The following is a 25,693-nucleotide window of genomic DNA, read 5'->3' as shown; positions in this document are numbered from 1 at the left end:
TGATTTTTGTAAATCATTTTTTATGGAGTTAAAATTTTAAAATCAGTTAATCATAATTATAAACAACAACTGAAATTATTTGAATGAATGTTATAATGTTGAGGTTATAGTTTGAGCCAAACCATTGTAATGTTTGAAGAATCTGCTCTAATCTTTAATTATGGTGTGATAAATAATTTAAGAAAACAAGGTGTAATAAGTAAAAGTTGGGGTGTCAATTGCAATTCTCTAAAATATTTACTTTCTTTTAAGAATTGTGGTAATCTAACTATCACACGTGGCAAACTCAATCGACTAACTTGATGTGACAAGTTCAGCAACTGTAGATCTACGCTCTTTGAGATGCACAACTGCACTTCTCCATAAAAATGTGTATCTCAAGGGAATTGTGTATCCCGATAAGCATAGTTCAATGGTTTTCAAATTTATCATGTCAAATAGTCGATTGAGTATGCCACATGGGGTAGTCAGATTATCACGACTCTTCTTTTAAATTATCATATTTTAAATTGTAAAAAAAAAAAAAAAATTATTTCTAAACATGATCACTCCCGCTCTACACTTTGTGACTAAGCTCCTAATACAACCTCAATCCTGGATTTTAATGTTTTGTGACATAACCAATTCTAATCATATTTAGGTCCAAACGGATCCTTAGTTAAAATGAAATTAAATATCCCCACATAAGTCAGAGAGTGACACGAGATGGGACATGGATCCCACATGAAGGGCAAAAGTCGTGAGTGGTAATCTACCAACCAGACAGAAAAAACAAAAAAGCTTCTAGAAAATATTTTGATTTGTAGTCCAATTTTCCACATATACAGATGGGGATCAACGGATGACTACACAACAATAAAAAATTTATTTTCCCAGGAATTAAAATTATAATAAAGAAAAGACTTTGCAAACCGTATATAGTGTCGATTAATTACCTTTTTTTTTTCCTCGATCTCAATTCCATGGACCGGACTACACACTTTGATCGAAACCCTATCAAAGTCGTAAGATTCTCTCTCTGTAAGTTTCTCTCACCATATCTGTTTTACAATTTCTTTGTTATTTGATTTTAGGAGCAATTTCAATGAAGTTAGGCCCAGAAGCAACTAATCTTTAAGAAAAAGTTTGTGTTGGGAAAAGGCTTTGTTTGTTTCTATAAAAATTTGATAAACAAAAAAATGAAGAATCACACTTAAAAGTAATTAGTTTCTTTCTCTTTTTTAGTGAAATTCGATCGATTAGAACATAAATGAGCTACTTTTGGCGTAATTTCTGAAATTCTTCTCATCGATCCAAACTAAGACCAAGAAGACAAAGTGTGTAGTTTATCTAAGGTGATCTCTCTCTCTCTCTCTCTCTCATTTTTTTTTTTTTGTTTTGTTGCAATTTGGTATAAATTAAGCCCAAAATATTTTAGTAAAACGTGTTTTTAAAGGAAGTGGGGCAGAGGGCTTTCGATCGAGCATAGTTTAAATCTGCAAGTTTGTTTAGTGTTTAGTAGATCAAATCGAAAGGAATAGAGGAATCTCATAGTATTAGATATAACATGAAGAGATTTATGAGCATTTTCAAGCACGGATCTAGAATTTATAGGCATTTTTCAGAGCTAATTTGGCGGCCATTAAAGAAATTCTACAAAATCAACTTTTTTTTTTTTTTTTTTGTTACATATTTTATTATTTCATAAAATATTCATTCAACATATAAGATTTAATTGTTTATAATCAAAGCATATATCTTACGAATTAAATATCATGTTCATACTCTTAGATAATAAAATTTGGTACCTTACACCATTGAAATTAATAATCAATGTGACCAGAATCTGTGTAAAGTATGAATCCTCTCTTGTGAGTAATTGCTTCTTTGATGACTAGAATCACGTTCTGCTCTCTCTCTATTCCTTGGATCAGCCAATGTTTTTCTTTCGTGACGGATTTAGAGCAAAAACCTTATAAAATAGATCCAACGATTTAACCTTTTTGAACTATCTAATAGGGGGGTGCCGATCCATGCTTGTATGGATGGGAGTTGAAGACTTAGGCGGTGTTTGTTTGCGCTATTTTTCAGTGCTTATTGCTGAAAAAAATTAAATTCAGCACTTTTGTCAAAATAGCGCGTTTGTTTACTCATGCTTATTGCTGAAAATAAGTGAAAAAAATTCAGCACTATTTTGATGCTGAAAAAAAGTGCTGAAGCGGTAAGCACTTCGCTTTTTTCAATACGGACAAGTATGCCCTTTGTTTTTTTGAACATGGACAAGTATGCCCTTATTCCTAAAAGGATATTACCTCTTATATCCCATGGTAAGTATATAAACACCCCACAAATTAATAAACCCACACCATAGCTAAATTATTTTGTCTTATATGGGTTAAAAGTTTTGGAATGAGTTGATTTTTGGTGAGGATGATCTCTACAATGAGGAGATCATCTTCACAAAAAATCAGCACATCTTGAAACTTCTAACCCTATCAAAACAAGTTCAAGAACCGTAAATTGTCCCTTTTTAAAAATAAAAAAAAACTATTTTTAACAAGTTAGAAGTTTCAAAATAGACTGATTTTTGGTGAGGATGATCTCTAGACCATATAGACCATCCTCACTAAAAATTTGCTCATTCCAAAAACTTTAACCCATATAAAACAAAACAAAAAATGGTTATAATGTGGATTGTCCTTATTAATTCATAGGGTGCTTTTATAATTACACATCCTTTATTTCCATCGAAAATTATTCATCCAAATTAAGTTCTTTTAAAGTTGATTTCAAATTTTAGTGACTTGTATGACATTATTATTTTTAATTTGAAATTTGTGGGTTTTTATAAATAGAAATTATTATTTATAAATTGAAGATTATTTGAGTATTATTTATTATTTAAAAATAAATTGTATTTTAGTTTTATAAGAAATGATATATTTTATTGTGTTTGATAATAAATAAGCATTTGAAACATGTAAATAATGTATAATATGATTGTAAGGGCAACAAAAACAATTTATCAGTTTCAGCAATGTGTAACAAACAACTTTTTCAGCACTTAAATTCAGCGCTTATAAGTTTTAGCGCTTAATGCTATTCAGCACTTATTTTTTTCAGTTTAACAAACAACACCTTAGAGTTCATCCTTTAACAGGATTCCTTACTATCTAGATTTTTAATTAAAAGATAATGAGGATTCTTTCTAAATCCAATGTTTTTGAGAGTTTCTATAATTATTGAAAATTTTAATTTAGAATCCAATTTAATTGAAATACATAAAATTTGTATGCCGATCGAGTCATCCTAAATGTGGTCTAACATTTTTTATCTTCACTCTCTTAATTGTAGACTTCATTTATTTTCTCTCTATCAACTCTGTAAGTCTCTGTAAACCCTCAAATGCAGTCTCTAAAAATCAAATTGAATTAGTGGTATGACTTGATTTGTTCATTTATTGTATCACTGTATTTTCATGAATTTTATATATTTTATAAAAATAAATAACAAGTTAAGGGTAGAATATGAGATATTTTATTTACAACACATTGTCCTTTTGAAATTATATAATTGTTTAACTATAGATTAGTGTGTTATATGTAAAAATTGATGTGTTAATAGAATCTCTAAAAATGTATATATATATATATATATATATATTTTGTAATTGTAACTGGGTCCAATTAAATTAAACCATGGTCCGACCTCCCTTGGTTCAATTTTTAAAGCATGGTTCAAATCAACACGAACATGCTTTACTTAGGGTTGGTAACAAGTCAGGTAAGACTTGTACCGACTCCATACCTAAATCGAAACATACACACCCATATCTAATTTTTTACTTGAATTTTATGATAATACCTAAATCCAAAATTTTACCCAAATTTTAGATGGATAATCATACCTAATTTATTAATTTATTCTTGGGTCACCCAAAATTTTCTCTCTCGTCTTAATTTTTTTTTACTAATGATAAATATTATATAATAAAAAATTAACTTTTTTACTTATATTTATATATTGAATTTGAAATTATAATTTTATTGTCAAATAAACGAGTAATCGGGTAAGATATGAAATATATTCATATTCGACCCTACAAAATTGTTGGATAATGGGTATCGGGTAATATTATCCAAATTCTTAATTGAATAGAAAAATCTTACTCATATTCAATTTATTCGAGTCGAATGAGTCGGGTAGATTGGCATTATCTGACCCATTGACCCATTGCCAGCTCTTGCTCCGCTAAAGAAATTGGTTTTTGTCATTTTAGTTTATCCGAATTGATTTTTTGCTCACAAAATTTTACTTAAAGTGCTCATACTCTTGTGCATGCCACGTCAAGAATTTCAAGGGTAGTTCTGTAAATAAGGGATACGTTCCATACACGCGATTTCATGTGATTGGTGGATCACGGATTTCTATGAGCAAAAACTTTTTCAGTTTGTATTCATACGCGCCGCGTTTCGGTTTCAGTAATAACTTCTAGGAAATTTATATTCAACGAACGTCTGAGATAGAAAGATACAGTACGAATCTGTATGTCTCATTTGAGAAATACTGAAGTAACATTAACATTGACAGTGTTTCACACATTGCTGACGTGGATATTTGTATATAATCATAGAAACTCTTTCATCGAGATACGAATGAGAAATTCTATTTCTATGCACACTAATGTGTGAAACAATGTGAATTTCAATGTTACTCGTGTACGACTCGTCTGGTTTCTCTTCCCAATTTAGCGGTGACAGTCTGAAAAAGAACAAAAACATGTTTCGGTTGATGGAACAAATTTAGTTATCTTCGTTTCTAACTAACAATTAGATAAGTGAATATCTGAGATATCCCATCTTTTAAAACTTATGGCATAACTCCTTGAGGTCTACTCTTAAGACCAACAAACACTAAATTACTTAAATGCCCTCTTCTTGATCTTTGATGGAAAAAAGTGGATCCTTTTTCTCTGGAACATCATCATTTCGTTGTTTCCTTCTTTACTCAAAATCTTTTTTTTTTCTGCTAATTAAATAAATAATAATTATAAAAAAATATATTTATAATTTACAACAACCCTTCAAAGTTTCAAAATTTTATATTGTTCTTGAGATTTGAAGGTAAGAGAGAGAGAGAGAGAGAGAATTTTAAGGGTATCGAATTTTAGAGGAGAGTTATTGTTCAAATCTTTGCTTAAAAGGACATAAAACAATCACTTTTTTTTATGGTACAAGAGTAAAAATAATGTACCATATGGCACTTTATGGTTGTGGACTCATTACATTCGTCTATGATTTGGCTTGGTCCTTTAATTCAGATTTTCTATTCTCATTTAGTTAGTGGCCCGTATTTTTTCTACTTTAATTTTATAAAATAATGATTGCAAATGATGTTTGACATTGAAAAATATTACTTGAGAATCCTTGAAAAGTTAGTACTAATCCCAAGAAAACTTCTGTATTTCCTCCTATCTTAACCCTATGCTTAATGCTATTTTCAAGCATTATAAGTGGTTAGAAAAATCATTTTGAGTTTTGAAGGTGATTGTATGAGTGTTGATATCAAAGACTTCGATTCAGAGGCCTGTCCCCTTATCTCAATTAGTGGACTTTTAATATGAGATTTTCTTTCTAAACATCCAAAATTATGGATGGTTATTTAATGATGCAATTGCTCATTAATTTTTAACTAAATGTCTACTTACTTAACAAAAGTTTTAAAGAATCAAAAAATTCCCTACTCACTATTTTTTAACAGTCTTGTTAACATGTGACTTAAGGGCACACGTTAAAGTACAATAAATACACTTTGAAAAATTGTATTTTATATCAAAAATGATTTTGTAAAAAAAATTATTTTTTATCAAAATACCCTCAAATCCCAAATTTCAAAGTGTATTTATTGCACTTTAACATGAGTCCCAAGGGCACATGTTAACAAAAATCCCTTTTTAACTTACCTAAGGTTTTTTAGTGACGATTGTTAACATGTCAGTTAAAGGCACAGGTTAAAGAGCATTAAATATACTTTGTCTCTAAATATTAGACGTCACTTTTGATAAAAATAAAAAAATTTCAAGATGTATTTAATACACCTTAATTTGTGTCCTTAGGGCACATGTCAACGAAACCCTTAATAAAAAGGGAAAACAAAATATTTAATGGTGAAAGTACAAGCCTTTATACCTTTAAGATGGTTTAGATTGTAAGAGTCATCGTAAAGTGAAATCGTCTATTGTCAGCAGTGTAGAAGTGTTATCTTTCACATGCTTCTCGAAATTTCAGTAAGCAAGGAAACATAATTACCTAACCACCAACTACTAAGGCAATCCGGATATTTTAATTAATCAGCATTTTAATACCAAAATTTAAAATAATTTCCTTCTACCATCCTTCATTCAAGTTTATAGAACACAAAATGTTAAAGTGAAGAAATAAAATCAAAATAATAACTAAAAAGGTGTTACCACCTTCACCACGAGACCCAATCTCACAACTAGGGTTGTCAATAGATCATATCAGATCCAAATCCAATCCTTCTAACAAGGATTGATATGAAAAAAATTTTATTCATAGTTTATCGAATCAGTTTTGGATCAATTGAATTTTTTTCATATATCTATATATATATCATGGGTATCCCCACCATTCGGTGGGACTAATCCCACAGTCACACACACCACCCCCTACGTGCAACATGTTGAGTCAAGGTTCAACATAATCCTGGACAGTGACCCCAAGAAATTCATAGTTTCATGAGGTTTTGAACACTTGACCTAAACTTTTCTAAGGAGCTTATCAAGGCTTGACTTGCTACTAGGCCAACCATTTGCGGTTGATCAATTGAGTCTTGATGTTAGGGGTACCAACCCCTTCGCAAACCCTCATTCTTACACTTTGTGAGTTATTCCTTCCTCAATCTCCCATTTCCAAAATAATGAAACTTGATCCCAAAATGTTGAAAACCCACTTTCAATGAAGAATCGTTATTGATCATATTAAGTTCTTTTTTATTTTTTAAATCAATATTTTTTATGACCTTAAAAATATTATAATAGTGATACTTGTTGCAACATGAATACATCAATAACGTAATAGCACAAAAACTAAAATGTTGTTATAAGTAATATAATATATATATATATATATATATATATGGGAGCGGTTCAGCAGCCCTAAAGTTTGCCAAACATTTTTCAAAACATGGGTTAGAAGTTTTGGAATGAGCTGATTTTTTGTGAGGATGATCTCTATGACGAGAGATCATCTTCTCCAAAAATCAGCTCATTTTGAAATTTCTAACCCCAGTTTACAAATTAAAAAATTGTGTACTGTCCAATTTTTATAAATCACTTTTGATGGGTTTAGAAGTTTTGGAATTGGCTTATTTTTTGTGAGGATGATCTTCTCATCATAGAGATTATCCTCATAAAAAATCAGCTCATTCCAAAAGTTCTAACCTATGTTTTGAAAAATGTTTGGCAAACTTTAGGGCTACTGAATCGCTCCCTATATATATATAGGAATAGGATTCGTATACACATAAAGCTACAACGTGTTTTGTCTTATATGGGCAAAAATGTTTGGAATGAGCTGATTTTTTGTGAGGATGATCTCTATGGTGAGGAGATCATCATTGCCAAAAACCAGCCCATTATAAAACTTCTAACCCCATATTTACAAGTTAAAATTTTTTTGACTGTCCAATTTTGTACATCAATTTTGATGGGATTAGAAGTTTTGGAATAAGATGATTTTTTTGCAAGGATGATCCCCTCACCATAGAGATCTTCCTCACAAAAAATCAGCATATTTCGAATCTTTTTAACCATATAAGACAAAAACGTTGTAGCTTTATGAGTAGCTTTATGTGTCTACGGAACCCGACCCATAAAGCTACAATGTTTTTGTCTTATATGGGAAAAATGGTTCGGAATGGGCTGATTTTTTGTGAGGATGATCTCTATGGTGAGGGGATCATCCTTGCAAAAAATCATCTCATTCCAAAACTTCTAACCCCATCAAAATTGATGTACAAAAATTGGATAGTCAAAAAATACTTGACCTACTCTTTGCTAAGGAGCTTGTTAAGGCTCGGCTTCCCACTAGGCCAATCACTTGGGGTTGATCAATTGAGTCTTTACGTTAGGGGTACCAATCCCATTGTAAACCCTCATTCTTATACTTTGTGAGTTATTCCTTCCTCAATCTCCCATTTCCAAAATAATGGAACTTGGTCCCAAAATGTTGAAAACCCACTTTCAATGAAGAATCTTTATTGATCATATTTAGTTCTTTTTTATTTTTTAAATCAATATTTTTTATGACCTTAAAAATATTAAAATAGTAATACTTGTTGCAACAAGAATACATCAACAATGTAATAGCACAAAAACTAAAATGTTGTTATAAGTAATTTAAAATATATTAGAGCAATCAAATATATATATATATATATGGGGACGGTTTAGCAGCCCTAAAGTTTGCCAAGTTTGGTGTCAAACATTTTTCAAAATATGGGTTAGAATCTTTGGAATGAGCTGATTTTTTGTGAGGATGATCTCTATGATGAGGAGATCATCTTCACCAAAAATCAGCCTATTCCAAAACTTCTAACCCTATCAAAAGTGATTTACAAAAATTGGACGGTCCATAGTTCTTCAACTTGTAAACTAGGGTTAGAAGTTTCAAAATGAGCAGATTTTTGGTGACGATGATCTCTTTACCGTAGAGATCATCCTCACAAAAAATCAGCCTATTCCAAAACTTCTAACCCCATCAAAAGTGATTTACAAAAAATGTTTGGCACCAAACTTGGCAAACTTTAAGGCAGCCGAACCGCTCCCTATATATATAAAGATATTAGAAATCTACAAAATCTCTCTTACTTTATCAAGTTTGTTACTTGAGCAAACCTTACTTTATGAAGTAGCATAGCATGACTAGATTAATAAGATATCAAATCTTATTAAAAGTCATTGGGCCCATATAGATTATCAAATTAGCAAATCCTAAATCATTGCCTTCTAGATTTTATGAAAAAAGTCAGATTTGAAAGAAAAAAAATAATTTCTTTTTGAATTTGATCGCAAGTGTTGAAAATGGATGGCTAACGAATTCTTAAAATTAAAATTAAATGATAAAAATTAATTTTTTTTCTTATTTTTTATTTAAATTTTTTCAAATTTTATCTTTTATAACTACGTGGCATCAGATCATGAAGTGAGGTTTAGTGGGTAACAAACTTCATAAAATTAGGTCCCCTTGGAGTTGTCACTCGAAGGGAGTTTTTTAATAAAAATGCAAGTCAGGCCTACAGGGCAAATCTCTCATTAAAAAAAGAAAAATAAAAAATGGATCCCATATGAAGGGACAAAAGTCGTGAGTGACCTACCCACTAGGAAGTAAAAGAAAGAGGACAGATCGATTCACGTTTTCTAGAAAATATTTTGCTATTTAGTCCAATTTTCCATATACACAGGTGTCAGTCAACGGATGGCTATACGAGAATATAATAATTACCATTATACTTTTTGTAAACGGTGTAGCGTTGTTGACTAATTACCATTATTTTTTTTTTGTTTCTCAAACTCAATTCCATGGACCTGAAATTCCAAAGAAGAAGAGCTCACTTAGATCAAACAACATCAAGTTCTGAAGATTCTTTCTCTGTAAGTCTCTCTCTCTCTTTCTCTCCCTTACAATTTTTTTTTTTTTTTTGTTCTTTGATTTTAGGTGGAATTTGGATAGAGTTAGACACAAAAACAACTGAGATCTTTCAGAAAAAAAAAAGTGTGTTTGTTCAAGGGAATAGAGAAAAAGCCTTCATTTGGATTAAAATTTGAGAAACCAAAAAGGAGAATCACACTTAAAAAGTAACTCGTTTCTTTCTTTTGCTAGTGAAATTCGATCGATTAGAGCATAAATGAGCTATTTTTGACGCAATTTATGAAATTAATCTCATCTATCCAAGGATCAAGCAGACAAAGTGTGTAGCAGTATCAGTTTATCTAAGGTGATCTCTCTCTCTCTCATTTATTCTTTGATTTTAGGTGTTATTTGAACAGAATAGCCAAAAATCAACTAATCTTTTTAAAAAAATTTAAAAAAAAAGTGTGTTTTTAAAGGAAAAAAAAAAAAGGTCTTACTTTTGGATAAAAATTGAGAAACAAAAAGGGAAAAAAAAAGTCCACATAAAATGAAGTTCGATCTCTCGGAGGTTAAAACTTAATATTTGGCAGATCAGATCAAAAGGAACAGAAGAGTTTCAGAGTACGAGAGATAACATGCAGAGATTTCTGAGCATTTTCTCGCACGGATCTGGAATTTATAGGCATTTTTCAGAGACAATTTGGCGGCCATTAAAGAAAGCTCCTGCAAAATCAACTACTCTTTTCTTCCTCTTCATTCTCTTCATCGCTGCCTTTATTTATTCTCTCTCCATCGATTCTGTAAGTCTCTCTTACTCTCTCAACTATCAAACTGCTCTAACCGGGTCTGTTGAGTTAATGAACCATTGATTTTTCATGAATTATAAAAATAAATAAATAAATAATGTATAATAATAATTTAGGGAGAAAAATATATGTTTGTCCAACCAACTATAAACTTTAACCTACCCAAATTTTAGAAATTTTCGGTCCGGTTTGGTACTTTGGTTTTTTAACCTACAACGCCGGTTCAAGAAATTGTTTTTTTTTCTTTAGTTCGTCCTGACAGGCGGCGTGCGTTTCGTTCTTCAAGAATTTCTTTTTGGAAATTTTAACATACAACGATGTTGGACGGTAGAAAACACATTTTGGTTGCTGGGACAATTTTGATATTTTCGTTTTCAACTATAACCAATTCGATAAGTGAACATAGATACTTTTAAGATGAACCCCTCCATATTTTGGTGAATATTTGAGATACCCCTTTCTTTTGAAACTGTTAATATCACTTTTTGATTTCCATCTTCTTAAAAGATTAATAATAGGATAAAAAAACATTTTTCTCACTAACTTGGTAAGATTTTAAATTTAAATAAGAGTTATTTTGAATATATGGATTATCACATTGGCGATTCAACACCACAGCCCCTCTAGACTTTATGTTAAAACTCATATAAAAAAAACCAATTGTTTCATCTGTGAATTTTTTATTGTTTTTCAAGGTATATATATCCTTCTACAATCTTGTAGCATTGGATCATGTTTGTAGATGCAACAAGGTGAGGTGGAGGACCTTAATAAGATTTTCTTACTTAGTTAGTAAACCTAATCTTACTGAATACCAAATTGATTACTAATGTGGGTCCTCTCGTAAAAGCACATGTTAAGATGCATTTAAAACACCTTGGAAAGAAACATTAATGGTAATTTTAGTTGAAAAAGCTTTAATGTAACAACTTAAAACACAAGTTTACATCACTCATTTAAGCTTCTTCAACTTCTATTCAAATACATCCTTTTACATACCCCTCAATGTTTTGGTATATATTTGAGATATACCTATCTTTTGTGAATTAATGACATAACTCCTTGACCTCAGTCTACTTTGAAAGATCAATGTAAATTACTTAAAATTTATTCATCTTTAATTTCAAGTAAAAAATCTTTTATTTTTCTCTTGAAAATCTGTCGTCTTCAAGCTTTTCAACTTGTAGGATAACTTAGTTTTATCCTATTGAATCACTTGTTGACGGTTCTTGATTATTTCTACCCTAAAATTCATTTTCTTCTACTTAACCTTGGGTCTTGGACTGAAACTAAAATGGGAAGAAAACAAAGAGATTGAAGATGAGGGTATCAAAGTTATTTGATGTTGATCTCTCACGGAAGACTGAGGTCAATATATGTCACCAATTTGAAACTTTGCCGTGTCTCAAACATTCACCAAAACATGAAAGGAGGTATATGTAAAGAGTCGTGCTAGAGTTACACTAAAAGTAACATCGTTTCACACATTGGTGTGCAGATAATCATAGATGCTTATCACTCGTATCTCGACAAAAGCATTTTTGATTCTGAACACATCCACGTAAACAATGTCAATGTTACTTCACCATTTTCCATATGTAAATTGGAGGTATATGTGAGCCGCGTATCCAATCGAGTGCATTGATCTCGACTCTTGTGTAAATGACCTTTTCAAAATGGTCCCGTCTGTCTTTGTACTACCATCTCTTCTGAGGTTGGACCCTAGAAGAAGTCCTTTATGTTGGTCCAATGAAAGAAGGCTGGTCTTTTTCAAATAATTGATACTTTTGACATGAGAATCATATACCATTAAAATAGGGAGAGATTTACAGGGGCTGACCTTTCTGTTGTAATTTTATTACAAAAGCTCCCTCATTTTATCAAGTTTAACATACCTTACTTTATGAATCAGACTATCATGACTAACTTAGTAAGATTTCAAATCTTACTAAAGTTTGTTCGGCCTATAGGAATTATCATATAAGCAATCTAACATCACAGCATTCTAGATTTCATGTAAAAACATATATTCAAAATACAAACCCTTTTTGAGCTTGATTGTAGAATTTGAAAATGAATGGCTATCGAACTCTCAAATTTTAAATAAAATTCGACGATGCAAATTAATTTTTGTTTTCAAATTTTGTATTTATTTAAAAGTTCTTAAAAATTTATCTTTTATAACCCTTTGGCATCAAATCATGTTTTTGGATGCCAAAATTTGATGTGATTAGGACCCACAACAAACAATATCAAGTAACAAATTAATTACATAAATTTGTATTTTATGACATGGATCCCCACTTGAGGGTTTGGTAGGTAACAAACTTGGTAAGTAATGTTTGATGGGTAACAAAGTTCGAGTAAAATTCCCTTCCGGTTGTAACAACTCTAAAAGAGCTTTTTTTAATAAAAATGCAACAGTTAGGTTTGCTCTTAAATAAGCCAAACGTCCTAGGAGTGGTACGTAGTACATTTTTGGGCCCACTGATAGTACGAACTTTTGTCTCACGCTTTCTGTTGCCTACCCATCAAAATTGGCTTGCTTAACAAGGGTGGTTGTTGGGTTTGAAAACTGGGTTTCATTAACATGTGCCCTTAAAAGATTACTCATTTATGAACTTAGGACCCTTGAAAACTTAATCCTTTGCCAAATGAATTATTACTCATTTATCAGATGTACAGCTCAAATCTTTTCTTAAAAGGCATAAAAAGTCTCTCTTGTTTATTTGGGACTGGAGCAATAATCATGTACCACATGCCACTTTATGGTGGTGGACTCACTTCGTTCCTCCATGATTTGGAGTCCTCACAGTTGTCATTTAATTTCTATTTTGTTTTTCTCTCTTGTAGCTAGTGTCCTCTGTTTTTTCTATTTACTTTTATAAAATAGTAATAATCTCAAATGATTTTTGACATTGGAAGGTATTCTTAAAGATTACTCAAGAAAATAAATATTTGAAAAGTTAATACTGATCCCTAGGAAACTTATGCATTTCTTATTATCTCAACGATATGATGAATACGAATTTATTGTTAAGAAATTTCTGAAGTAAGCTGATGAACCAATGGCATGACACCATGTGTATTGAAAAAGTACAAAAATTCCTTATTGGTACTCCCTAAATTATTAAATCAAAATTTGGGAGAAAAAAAAAATTCAAAATTTCACTATTAAATAATTATGAAAAAGCAAACTTGACTTGCAGTCAAGCAGGATAAATCTAATCTTGCATTTTGCAAGGGCGTAAACATAATATCACCAATTTAATAGGGGGTGTTTTTACAATACGTTTTGTTTTGTTTTTTTTTTTTTTTTTTTAGGTCGTGACAATATGAACCCCCCACCCCACGAAAAACATCCCCATCACATAACCATAGATTATTTGCCTCGGGATATGCAGAATCACAAATCTTTTTCTTATGTATCTGAAGGCAAATGATCTATGATTCTGTGATAGGGGCTTTTGTGATAGGGGAGCATCATATTATCACGTTTTTTTTTTTCCCCTAAATATCCCTAATTTTCAAGTGTAATGATTTTGTAACTCAACTGACGTGTACCCTCCAAGAACCGTGGAGGGAAAAATCTACGGTACTTGCATCTGCCACGTCAGTGCGTTTTTGAGTTACACTGGCAGGTTGAGTTACAAAATCAACACTCAATTTTCAAAGAGCCAAATACACTCTTCTCAATATATTTAAACTTACTATGTGTTTAAATGGTGACTGTGATCGAAGAATGACACAATCACAATTTTAAAGATTTAGACGTAACTTTTGATTGAATATCTTTTTCGATATTATCATATTTGGATTTTATTTTATTCATTAATTTAATTAGTTCTCTTTCTACATTTGCAGTACTCCATATTGACAGCCACAAGTGGTTCTACTCCCACTCAAACAATACTAATATCTCCCTCTAAGCACCCTCACAAGATTCCAAAACAAACCAAAAGGCTCCCAAAGAGACTCGAATTCCCACTCAATTGCTCATTAGGAAACCTAACACGTACCTGCCCAGGAAGTTATCCAGTAACTTCTGAAACCAACGAAGATGATGATAGTAGTAAGGTCTGCCCTGATTATTTCCGTTGGATTCACGAAGATCTACGTCCCTGGAAGGATACGGGAATCTCGAGGGACATGGTGGAGAGTGCACAAAGGACAGCTACTTTTAGATTGGTGATCGTGAAGGGGAAAGCTTACATAGTGAAATATAAGAAGGCATTTCAGACAAGAGACGTGTTTACGTTGTGGGGGATTCTACAGCTACTTAGGAGGTATCCGGGGAGGATTCCTGACTTGGACTTGATGTTTGACTGCGTTGACTGGCCAGTTGTCATAAAGAAGAATTATGTGGGACCCAATGCCACGGCCCCACCACCTTTGTTTCGCTATTGTGGAGATGATTGGTCGTTGGATATCGTCTTTCCTGATTGGTCCTTCTGGGGTTGGTATAGCTCTCTTTCTTGCTTTTATCACATGAGCTTTTTAAACTTATTACAGCTAGGGCTATCAATGGGGTGGGCTTTGGTTTGGCCTGGCATGGACTCTTTCGGATATAGTGCAAGTATGCCCATTTAGGTATTAGGCCAAGTCAGAACTGATTCATGTGAAGGACTGGTTTGGGGCTTCTATTATAGGCCCATTAGATAACCTAGCCTGGTTTGATAATTTACATTCTATATGTTTTTGTGCTGATCCAGCCCATATACATGCAGATTGGACTTGGACATGGATAATTCATTAATTGGCCCAGCCCAACCATTATATGGGTTGGGTTAGGACTAATGCTTTTAGACCTGTTTAGGACTGGCCCATTTAAGACCCAAACGTGACCTGGACCAGCCAATTAACAGGCTTAAACCACGTTTGAGCCTCTCCATCAAATGAATAGTTGAGATGGGATAATACTCGTTTTAAGTTTTTGTAGAAAACCCTTTTCACCAAAAAATTTAGAATGCTAACATCCAATACTTCACGGTCATATTAACTACTTCCACAATCTTAGGATTTTCATAAGACTAATGATAAACTAACTCAAAAAAAATCCACTCAAAATTCACACGCTGACGTGGATGTGCGTACGGAACCATAGAATTTTTTCCTTGTTTATTTTTGAGGAAAAAGATCTATGATTCTGTGCACATGCTACGTCAGTGAGTGAATTTCAAGTGGTTTTTTCCTAATAAGTTTATTGCAACTCTTTTCATAATTTATGATCATTAAATATATTTATTACTTTTTCTCATTGTGAAATAACTTAAAAAAGAAAATATTATTTATAAAAATATTTGTGTTCAATGTAAAAAAAAATCACCTTTTTTTTTCTGTACTAAAACATAAAATGATAAATAATTTTTTTTCGGCATTTTTTGAAACATCCAAGATTGAGGAGGTTGCTAATGTTTTCCCCTCTCCAAAAAAGTATGTTACAGTCCGTGGTATGGCCATTATTTTTGCGTTAATGCTGAAGTGACCTCAAGATTGTACCTCATAACACACATCTTTGACATGAAACAGTGAAAGTGTCTAGGAACCAAAGATGTTTTTCATCAAGATACTAGTCAAAAGCATCTATGTGTTTTTTTATTTTTTTTTTGGAAGGTAATGGGAGGTATTTAGTGGACCCCCAGCCGACAAAAGAAAGTTACAATCTCACATAGGATTTGCCGACGGCATCCTCATTTACAATGGAACTCAGCTGAGTTGGAAACTCAGAAGGATACAAAGTTGAACTTTGAAAGGATCTATACCACGACGCCAAAAAATCTGCAGCCTTATTTGTTTCTCTATAGATAAACGAGAATCTGACCTTTTGAAATAACCTTTAGAGCTCCTTGATAGAGTTGATCATCCTCCTTGCATACCAAGGCATAACAGCTTGACCCGAGATAAATTGGACAGCAATCTTAGAATTAGAATATACACACAGCTTGTTAACTTGTAAAGAGATAGCCAACTTCAACCCTTCTTTAATAGCCCGGAATTCATACATTAGAACATTGTCTCCCATAATACAGCTGGCATGAGCTGCTAGAGGTGATCCTTGATCATCCCTTATAATGGCCCCTTGGCCCCCATGGAGTCCTCTAAGAGATCCATCCGTATTAAGAGCGTACCATCCCCAAGGAGGTTTTTTCCACTGGCACCTAAATATACTCCTTGTGGTAGAATGTCACATTAATCGCCCAAGAATAAAAAAATTGTCTATAATAAGGCATGTCTTCAACTTTTAGCCTTAAGTAAGAGAATTTCAATCGAACATCATTAGTGATTAGTCTTTCAATCTGAGAAGCTAACAAGTATTCATTCTGAAAAATTCTCTGGCATCTTTCTGTCCATACATGGTAGATGAAAGCACAAAAGCTGCTTCTTTTGACCTCAGTGGCCGGGTCATTACTTTTCCAATTTGTTGTGATCTACTCGATTTCGGATTCCCATGAGGAAAGCGCTCTCGTAGTAAGGGATCTTTTGAGAACATTGATACATATCTGTTTGGTGAAGGGACATGAGCAGAAAAGATGGTCTCTATTTTCTTCATTTGCGCGACAAAACACACAACAAGCCTGATTAAGCTTACCTCTCCTGACTAACCAATCTTGGGTTTTAAGGCTGCCACTAAAGCATATTCAGGAGATAAACCAATGCTTAGGGACCACTTTGTTGCTCCACACAATCTTAGCCCAGTCCTTATTGGTAGCTTCTGGACAAAGAAAAGAATAAGCCGAAGAGGTGGTGAAAGTCCCAGTGGAATTAGCAGTCCACACAACCCTATCTTCTTCAGTCTCCACTCTCTCCATCTGAGCAATCTCCTGCCAAACTGAGTTTAGAGCCTCTACTCCTGATAGGGGCATCACCCATTCTCCATTCCTAATAAGAGCTCTCACCTTAGCCTTTGCATTAATCCTTGAGTAATGAGTTAGCTTTATTGGGAAGTTGTCGAACAAGATCCCATTCGAGGTCCATGGGTCATGCCATAGATTTGTATTAGCCTCATTTCCTATAACATATTTGAAGGCATTTAGCATCTCCTTCCTAGTTTTAAGAAGTTTTCTCCATACCCAAGAAGCTCTTGTAGTTGGTGTGGAAGTCCATAAGTACTTCCCTTTAAGCTTGTTTGCATGCACCCATTGCACCCATAGGTTCTCTTTGTCCGCCGCTAGGGTCCATAGATGCCTTGAGGTCGCAGCTCTATTCCAAGTTTCCAAATTTCTGACTCCCAGACCCCCATTTTCCTTTGGCTTACAAATTTTGTTCCAGCTAATCGCATGATGTTTAGCTCTTGCGGTTGTACCAACCCACAAAAATCTTGCACATACTTGGTTGATGATTTTCTTCGGCCATAGAAAGTTGGAAGCCCTAAAAATGCTCATGCTACTAAAAGTGGTTATGATCAGCTCCAATCTGCCTGCATAAGAAAGCAAATTACCTTTCCAAGAGCAAATTTTAAGATTAATTTTATCGATTAAAGGCTCACAATCGCGAACATTAAGCTTTGAAGGGATGAGAGGGATTCCTAGGTATTTAATAGTAAGGCTTCCTTCTCTCCATCCCATCTTAATTGAGATAGCTTCTTTAAGAGAATGGGGCACATTCGAGAAGAACAATTTGCTCTTAGTTTCATTTGCTTGAAGGCCAGCAAACTCCATGAAAAAGTCCAACGTATCGTTGAGGGCAATCGCTGAATTGATATTACCTTTGAAGAACACAAACAAGTTGTCAGCGAAGCATAAATGAGAGATAGAAGGATTCTTGCATCTACTATGAAGGCTGAATTGACCAGATTGAACCTTTTTTTTCCAGTTTAGCATAAAAGACTTCCATAATCATAACAAAAATATAAGGAGAGATGGGGTCTTCCTGTTTGATACCCCTTTTTCCCTTCAAAGTACCCCTGAAGGCTCCCATTAACCGATATGGAATACCTAGTGGTAGATATACTTTCACGTTAGGATGTGCGATATGAGGTACAATTCTTATTTTTGTTCCATTAGCATTGTATTAAACTAAATATATATGTAAGAGCTCCCATTAGTCTTTAATTAGTTTTCAAGTCTATTGTGAAAGTTGATATATATAGATGAAAAAAAAAATGGCAGGGCTGAGATTAATATAAAGCCATGGGATTCATTGTTGGAGGAACTAAAAGAAGGGAACAAGAAGAGAAAATGGATGGAAAGGGAACCCTATGCTTACTGGAAAGGGAACCCATATGTAGCTGCAACGAGGCAGGATCTTCTCAAATGCAATGTCTCTCATGAACAAGATTGGAACGCTCGCCTTTATGCTCAGGTATTAATATTATATTAGCTGACAAGTGACAACCACCTCTACTTACTACTTACTTTCTTGTGCTTATTAACTTTGAATATTGTAGAATCTCAAGTCAAATAGACATAAATAACCATTTGTACTTTAAAACTTCCTAGTCTCAAAAAATAAATAGGGTAATTTTAGGGATGCATACATTTTGGGTGAACCAAACCAAAATTTTGGTGTTTTGGGTTTGATTCGGGTACAAGTATAACTATTGAATCTTAAAATCGAATTGCAAGACCCAAAATTCAACCTCTAAATAATATCTCCTTCAACCTTCAAATCTCATGAACAAGATAGGATTTTTATGGAGGTTGATGACGATGGGTTCTTGGGAATCGTTCCTTGCAAGGGGTTGAAGATAATTGGTTTCTGAAAAAGAAAAAAAAAAGAGTCATGGGTTTTGGCAAAGGGTTTGAAGATGTGTCAAGGGGGATGCATCATCAAACGGGGAGACATTAGGGCTACAACCTGGGTGGATTGGAGGTTAGACTCAAGTTCAACTCAAGTGGCAGAATCCTCAACCTGAGCATTAGGCCTAAGCTTATTAACTCAAGTGCAACCTGAACTTGAGCTTCTAAACTAGGATTGAGCATGGGGTTAGCCTGAGTTAGGTAGTTTTTAGCGGATTGGACTCATCGAATAAACCTAATTTTGTTTTGATTAGCAAAGAAATTTTATATCTTAAATAAAAAATTTATATCTTAAATAAGAAATTATTATAAAAAAAAACGTTAAAGATATATAATTAAATAATAAAAAATTATATATTATTTTATAGCCTTGAGTTCGGGTTGAGTTGGTTGCCCAAACCTTCAACCCGAATTAAGGTTGGGTTAAGTTATTCTTATCCATGCTGAACTCATGTTCTACATAACTCGGTCCGAGCACACCCATCAATCGGGTTGAACTTGTGCTAGCCTTCCCTAGGGGACATCTATAACTTCTAGCAAAGTCTAATGATTTTCGAACGCCCCTCTCTGAAATACACCCCATCACAGAACCGTAGATCATTTGCCCCAAGATACGTATAATCATAAATCTTCATCTTGTGTATCCCGAGGCCAACAATCTATGGTTATGTGATGGGCGTATGTCAGAGAGGGGCTTCATATTATCACGACTCTTTAGCAAAACCCATAGAGTATCTCAAAGTTTCCCAAATAAATGTTAACACTGGTCACTAGGGCTGTAAATAGATCAGTTGTGGATTGCATTGGTATTAAATTAGTTCCGACCCACTAAATAATTTATTAGACCCATACCCAGTCTGGACCTGATCAGATATATCATTTTAAGATAGGGACCCAATAATCCCAAGGGGTTGGCTCAATTGCAATTTCGGATCGATAAGCGGTTAATGCCTGTAGATTGTCAGTTTGATACCCAATATGAGCATTAATTCCTCAGAGGCCACCCGCAAAGGCTCACCCTCACTTGCCTGGTGCGTGTGATGTGTGGGCATTGCATGTGCCCCATGACTAGTTCTTGGACAAGACCGTGGTCTATGGACTGGGCAAAACCCAAACACAGTCCAATCTGAAAATAAATAATTTATAGGTACTAATCAAATGTAATTCTATTTGATACGCTACTCCAATAATTTATCAAATTGGATCTTTATTGGAACCCAAATCATTGAACTGGAATTCCAGACCCAAAGCTATTTAATAGGGGATTGGATCAGGTTTTGGATCGTATCTGATCATCGACAGTCCTAATGGTCATTACCCGAGATCATCTTTTTATAGAAATTTATTATAAATGAATGATTTAAATATGTACCATTTGCAGGATTGGCGCGGGGAATCTGAAAAAGGTTTCAAGGAATCAAATTTAGCAGATCAATGCATTCACAGGTCAAAATACAAATTCTTATCTGTTTTTTAACTTCATTTTATCATTCAATTCTTTCTTCGAGTTCTTTTTATATTTGCCACAACCAACTTTATTTTTTATAAATCATCAATTAATGAAGGAGGTCTGCTCATCAAACCATTTTTTTTTTTTGGGGGGGGGGGGGGGGATATTTACCAAAAAAGTGATCAACTTTTGACGAATATATGATTCTGGCTCACTGTTCATTTTAATTACCAAAACATGAACTATAACAAATTCCAAGGTTTTAAAGTGATTATTTTGCAGGTTTAAAGTGACAATTTCAGACTTTTAAAGTGATTAATTGGAAATAGTCACTTTAAAACCTCCGAATTTGTTCCCGTTCAAGTTTTGATAATTAAAATGAATAGTGAGTGGAAATCATAATTTCTTCAAATTCAACTCACGAAATGGTAATTCACCCTTTTTTTTATAATCAGATATCTAAATGGGGTCCATATCTGGGCTTTGCCCAGTCTATAGACCACGGTCTTGTCCGAGGACTAGTCCTGGGGCACATGCAACGCCCTCACATCACGCGCACTAGGTAAGTGAGGGTCTCCCTAGTGTTAGCCCTTGAGGAATTAATGCTCATACTGGGTATCGAACTCATAACCTTTGGGCATTAACCACTTATCGGGCCAAAATTGCCATTGAGCCAATCCTAGTGTTGTTCTCATCACACCTAGAGAACCTAATTTCATTATGAGAGATTTACCCGATAGACCCAACTGTTGCATTTTTATTATAAAAACTCCCTTGTAGTTCTGACTACTCCAAGGGAACATTACTTTATGAAGTTTGTTACCGAGAAAACCCTGGAGTGGGGTCCACGTCATAAAATTTAAATTTATGTCGTTAATTTGCTATTTAACATACCTTGTAGTGGATTTTTACCGAATCAATTTATGGCATCCAAAAACATGTTCTGATGTTAGGGGTTTATAAAGGACAAAATTCTATGAACTTAAAATTAAATTGAAAAAAATGAGTTATTTTCACCGTTGAATTTTAGTTTTAAATTTGGGAGTTGGGTAACCACTCATTTCAACACCTACTATCAAGCTCAAAAAGTTTTTTTTTTTTTTTTTTAAATATATTTTGAATCTAAGTTTTTCCATGAAAACTACAAGTCTGTGTTGTTGGATTGTTAGTTTAATAATTCATGTGGGCCCAAATACCCTCAGTAAGATTTGAGATCTTATTAAGTTAGCCATGGTAGCATGATTCATAGAGTAAGGTTTGCTCGAGTTACAAATTAGTTTAAGGGAGTTTTTGTAATAAAATTGCAACAGATAGGACTGCCCGGTAAATCTCTCTTTCATTATTAGGTGTGTTATTAAAAGAAGTTGGTGTGACAATATAAGTCCTCTTTTCATAAGATTTGTATATTTCCTGGGTTTTTTTTTTTCCTAGTAACTCCTCATTTTTTTTTTTTTTTATGTGTGTACGTTCATACAGATATAAAATTTATATCGAAGGATCGGCTTGGTCTGTTAGTGAGAAATACATTCTAGCTTGCAATTCTCCCACTTTAATAGTAAAGCCTCGATACTACGATTTCTTCACAAGAAGTCTAGTACCTGTGCAACATTACTGGCCTATAAAGGACAATGACAAGTGTAGATCGATCAAGTTCGCCGTTGATTGGGGCAACAGTCACAAAAAAAAGGTTCGAGACTTCATGTTTTTCTCACTCACACAATCTCTAAATCTTGAGAACTTATATTAGCCCAACAATCTTTTATGATAAGATACCAACTCTTTATTATAGCACACTAACATAGAGAACTTATTTGTTCCCTTTTTGTGAAAAAATAAAAATAGTAAAAAGACAAAATTGCACAAAACACAAGGAATTACATGGTTCAGCAATGTGCCTACGTCCACGGAACAAGAATAAGAACAAGAACAATCACTTATTTTCACATATATTTTATAGTCTTAAAGATCTCTATTTATAAAATAAAGAGTTACTAAAACATGTAAATCTCTCTCAAAAATAGAAAATCCTTAAGAAAATATTACACGCCCCTTAAAAAATTCGGACCAGGCACTTCCCCCTACACCCTCACAGCTCTTCATAGCAAAACAAAATACAAGACATTTACACAACACTTTCTCTCTCCCTTGTGGATTCACTCTCTCTATATCTCTTTCTCTCTCTCCCTCAAGAGTCTGGAGTCTAGAGTTGAGAGTCATAAATAAGTGGTTGCAAAGATGAATCCCCCCCCCCCAGTCATACACTTGAAAACTATTTAATTTTATGGTTAGTGTGCTATAATAAAAAGTTGGTGTGGTAATAAAAGCTCTCTAAATCGCTACCTATTTAATTCTAAAAGTCGTTTAACCGATTTTAATTTAAATCTCCATTTATTTGATCAGGCGCAAGAAATTGGAAATGCGGCGAGTACCTTCATTCAAGAGGATCTAAGAATGGAGTATGTTTATGACTACATGTTTCATCTATTAAATGAATATGCTAAGTTGTTGAGATACAAACCCACTAGACCAAGAAAATCCATTGAATTGTGTTCAGAGGCCATGGCTTGCCCTTCAGATGGAGTAGTGAAGAAGTTCATGATGGAATCCATGGTGAAGTCTCCTAGTGATAAAAATCCATGCTCCATGCTTCCTCCCTTTGAAGCTCCAAATCTTCAATCTTTTCTTAGGAGGAAAGACAATTTGATTAAACAAGTGGAAATCTGGGAGAAGAAATCATGGGAGAATCAAACCACCCATATCTAGAGATCCCATTCTCATATGTTCACCTCTCCTTCATTTTTTTTTCTTTTTTTGGTAAATTAATAGTGTTTAGTAATGTTGGTTTAGGCAATTTTTAAATAAATGAATGATAATTTATGTATTGGCCATGTAGAGAAATTGTAATAAAAAAAATAAATTAAATATATATTTTTTTCTTTTTTTTATTATAAATAAGTTGGTTTTGAACCCATGACCTTAATGCATTCTAATATATCAACTAACAGAGGATATATAATATAACATGGGTCTTGTTTGGATTTGTTTTGGATTTTATGCTTTTAAGAATAGTAGAAACTAACATGGTTTTAAAACTCCGTTCGCATCTCGTCTCGTTCATGCCAAATGCCGAGTCGTCTTGGAAAAGTTTTTTGACTTGTTTGAGATGTCTTATTCAAAAATTTGAAAAATGAACATAGGATTTTAAATCTTGTTTGAAAAATTAACTTGTCTGTCCATCGTTCGTGACTGATACCGAGATGACTCAAGCGATATGTCTCGGTCTTGGACTAGTTTTGAAACCATGGAAACTAAGCATTTAGTCACATTCGAATGGATTCTGCTCGCAATATTGAATTTGATTTAAAGATTATTTTCAGTTGATTTTTGGTGGAGTAGGTAATGTTCTTGAATGATCCTGATTATATCAAATTTAGAGAGCAACTATTGGCACCAATATTTACATATTACACCCCAATTTCTCAAATTATTTACACACCCTAATCAAAGATTAAAACACACTCTTCAAACATTACAAAAGTTTGATTCAAATTATAATCTCAACATTACAAAACATTAAAACACTAATTCAAATAATTTCATTAGTTGATCTAGCAAAAGAAAATGAGAGAGTTTCTATTAGCACCCCAACTTTTACTTATTATTAATCATTATTCACTTATTTTCTTTATTTTTAAGTGGGGTGTAACAAATGAGGGCATTTATGACCACTCAAAATTTGGTGTCGAACAACTTTATTCTCCAATTCTCTCAATGGTCCAAAAACCCAGAAAACAGACAAAAATAAAAGAATCGAATTGATTTGATTATGATACATATTTCGTCAAGGATTTTAAATCCTATTATTTTTAACCACGATCAACACTTGTGATGAAAATTGGTAAAAATCAATGACTAATAATCATCAATCTCATCAATTTAATTTGTTGATTTAATGAGTGGTGGACTAAAAATTCACGAATCAATGGGCCTAAGAGAGAGAATGTTTTGTTCTTGCTTAGTCATTATTAGTACATTTTTTTTCTCACATGTATATGAAGGGTTTATTTATAATTTAAAATATTAATTCAAGGATAATTTGCAAATTACATAGTAAAAAAAGGTATTATAATAATTTTAAAAATCAATCACATTGATTTTATTGCGTGGAGTTTCAATTTTATTGATTTTTCTTTTAAATGATTTTAATTATATTAAATTTAAATATTAAGATAGGGATATTTTTGAAATTCAAATTTTGGTGTCTAATCACTTCTACTTGACCTTCTTTTATTATAATAATAAAGACTTTTGAGCAATTTGAATGAATCATTTAAGAATTAGTCGTGATTTTTCTTACTCGATTATTTTCACATGATCTGAAGTGATAAGGGTACAAAACCATTGATCATTTTCTTCGAGATACACAAGAAAAAAAAAAATCAACGGTTATGTGCTCTTAAAATATCAAATCGAACAAATATACTCGAGTCAAAAAAATCATTATTAATCTTTAAAAATAAATCATCATCAAGTGGTGGACCCACTCCCTCCTAACCCTTTAATCAGGTGGACCCACGTCTTAGTTGGACCAATACCAAAGAAAATGTCAAATCAAGCATCTGTCCCCCATTATCATACATCAACTTTTTAACCTTTCTTAAATAAAATAAAAAATTATTATTTTTAATTAAATCCTGTATCTCAGGTCTGGTTGGTGTTAGTACGACCGGGCCCACTCTTATGTGAAACACTTTCCTTGACAACATAGTAAGATTCCGTTTTCTTCATATGGATATGGATATGGATTACCACATTAGCAAATCACCACTCACCCAAAAAAATAAAATAAATAATAAATCATTTTTTTTATCAATTTTTTTTTTAATTTTATTTTTAAATTTTATAGAATTTTGTCTAAACATCAAATTATGTTTTTGGGTACTAGTAGGTGAGCCCAAGGACAACCCCTACAAAAGAGTGAAATTCTTAATAAGGCTGGTCCGACTCTATAGTTATTGGTTATCAAAATCAATAAAATAAATAGAGATCTATCGGGGTAGGCCTACA

General features: G+C 33.1%; 1 protein-coding gene across 3 annotated transcripts; it reads left to right on the top strand.

Moving 5' to 3' along the window:
* Positions 1–1,244: 1,244 nt before the first annotated feature.
* On the top strand, positions 1,245–23,567 carry LOC147408039 (uncharacterized). Of its 3 annotated transcripts, XM_086436879.1 has the most exons (9): positions 1,245–1,334; positions 9,601–9,652; positions 9,882–9,996; positions 10,223–10,432; positions 14,303–14,898; positions 18,547–18,739; positions 20,558–20,622; positions 22,103–22,313; positions 23,027–23,567. In XM_086436879.1, the coding sequence occupies exons 4-9, from the start codon at positions 10,268–10,270 to the stop codon at positions 23,387–23,389; spliced, it is 1,593 nt and encodes a 530-aa protein (XP_086293005.1). In that variant the 5' UTR covers positions 1,245–1,334; positions 9,601–9,652; positions 9,882–9,996; positions 10,223–10,267; the 3' UTR covers positions 23,390–23,567. The 3 variants fall into 3 exon arrangements, with proteins under 3 accessions (XP_086293005.1, XP_086293004.1, XP_086293003.1); XM_086436878.1 differs by lacking the exon at positions 1,245–1,334 and having other exon boundaries at positions 9,503–9,652; positions 10,228–10,432; XM_086436877.1 differs by lacking the exon at positions 1,245–1,334 and having other exon boundaries at positions 9,503–9,652.
* The last annotated feature ends 2,126 nt before the right edge of the window (positions 23,568–25,693 follow it).

This window comes from Akebia trifoliata, chromosome 3 (genome assembly GCF_017979445.1).
Source record: "Akebia trifoliata isolate Shusen 1 chromosome 3, ASM1797944v1, whole genome shotgun sequence".
Taxonomy (NCBI): domain Eukaryota; kingdom Viridiplantae; phylum Streptophyta; class Magnoliopsida; order Ranunculales; family Lardizabalaceae; genus Akebia; species Akebia trifoliata.
This window is presented reverse-complemented; position numbering and strand designations above follow the sequence as displayed.

Excerpts from the sequence above, each read along its gene's own strand:
- LOC147408039 (XM_086436879.1), top strand. The coding sequence starts at position 10,268 with ATGCAGAGATTTCTGAGCATTTTCTCGCACGGATCTGGAATTTATAGG. Across the intron at positions 10,433-14,302 it reads ATTCTCTCTCCATCGATTCT|TACTCCATATTGACAGCCAC; the intron begins GTAAGTCTCTCT and ends CTACATTTGCAG. Across the intron at positions 22,314-23,026 it reads GCAACAGTCACAAAAAAAAG|GCGCAAGAAATTGGAAATGC; the intron begins GTTCGAGACTTC and ends TTATTTGATCAG.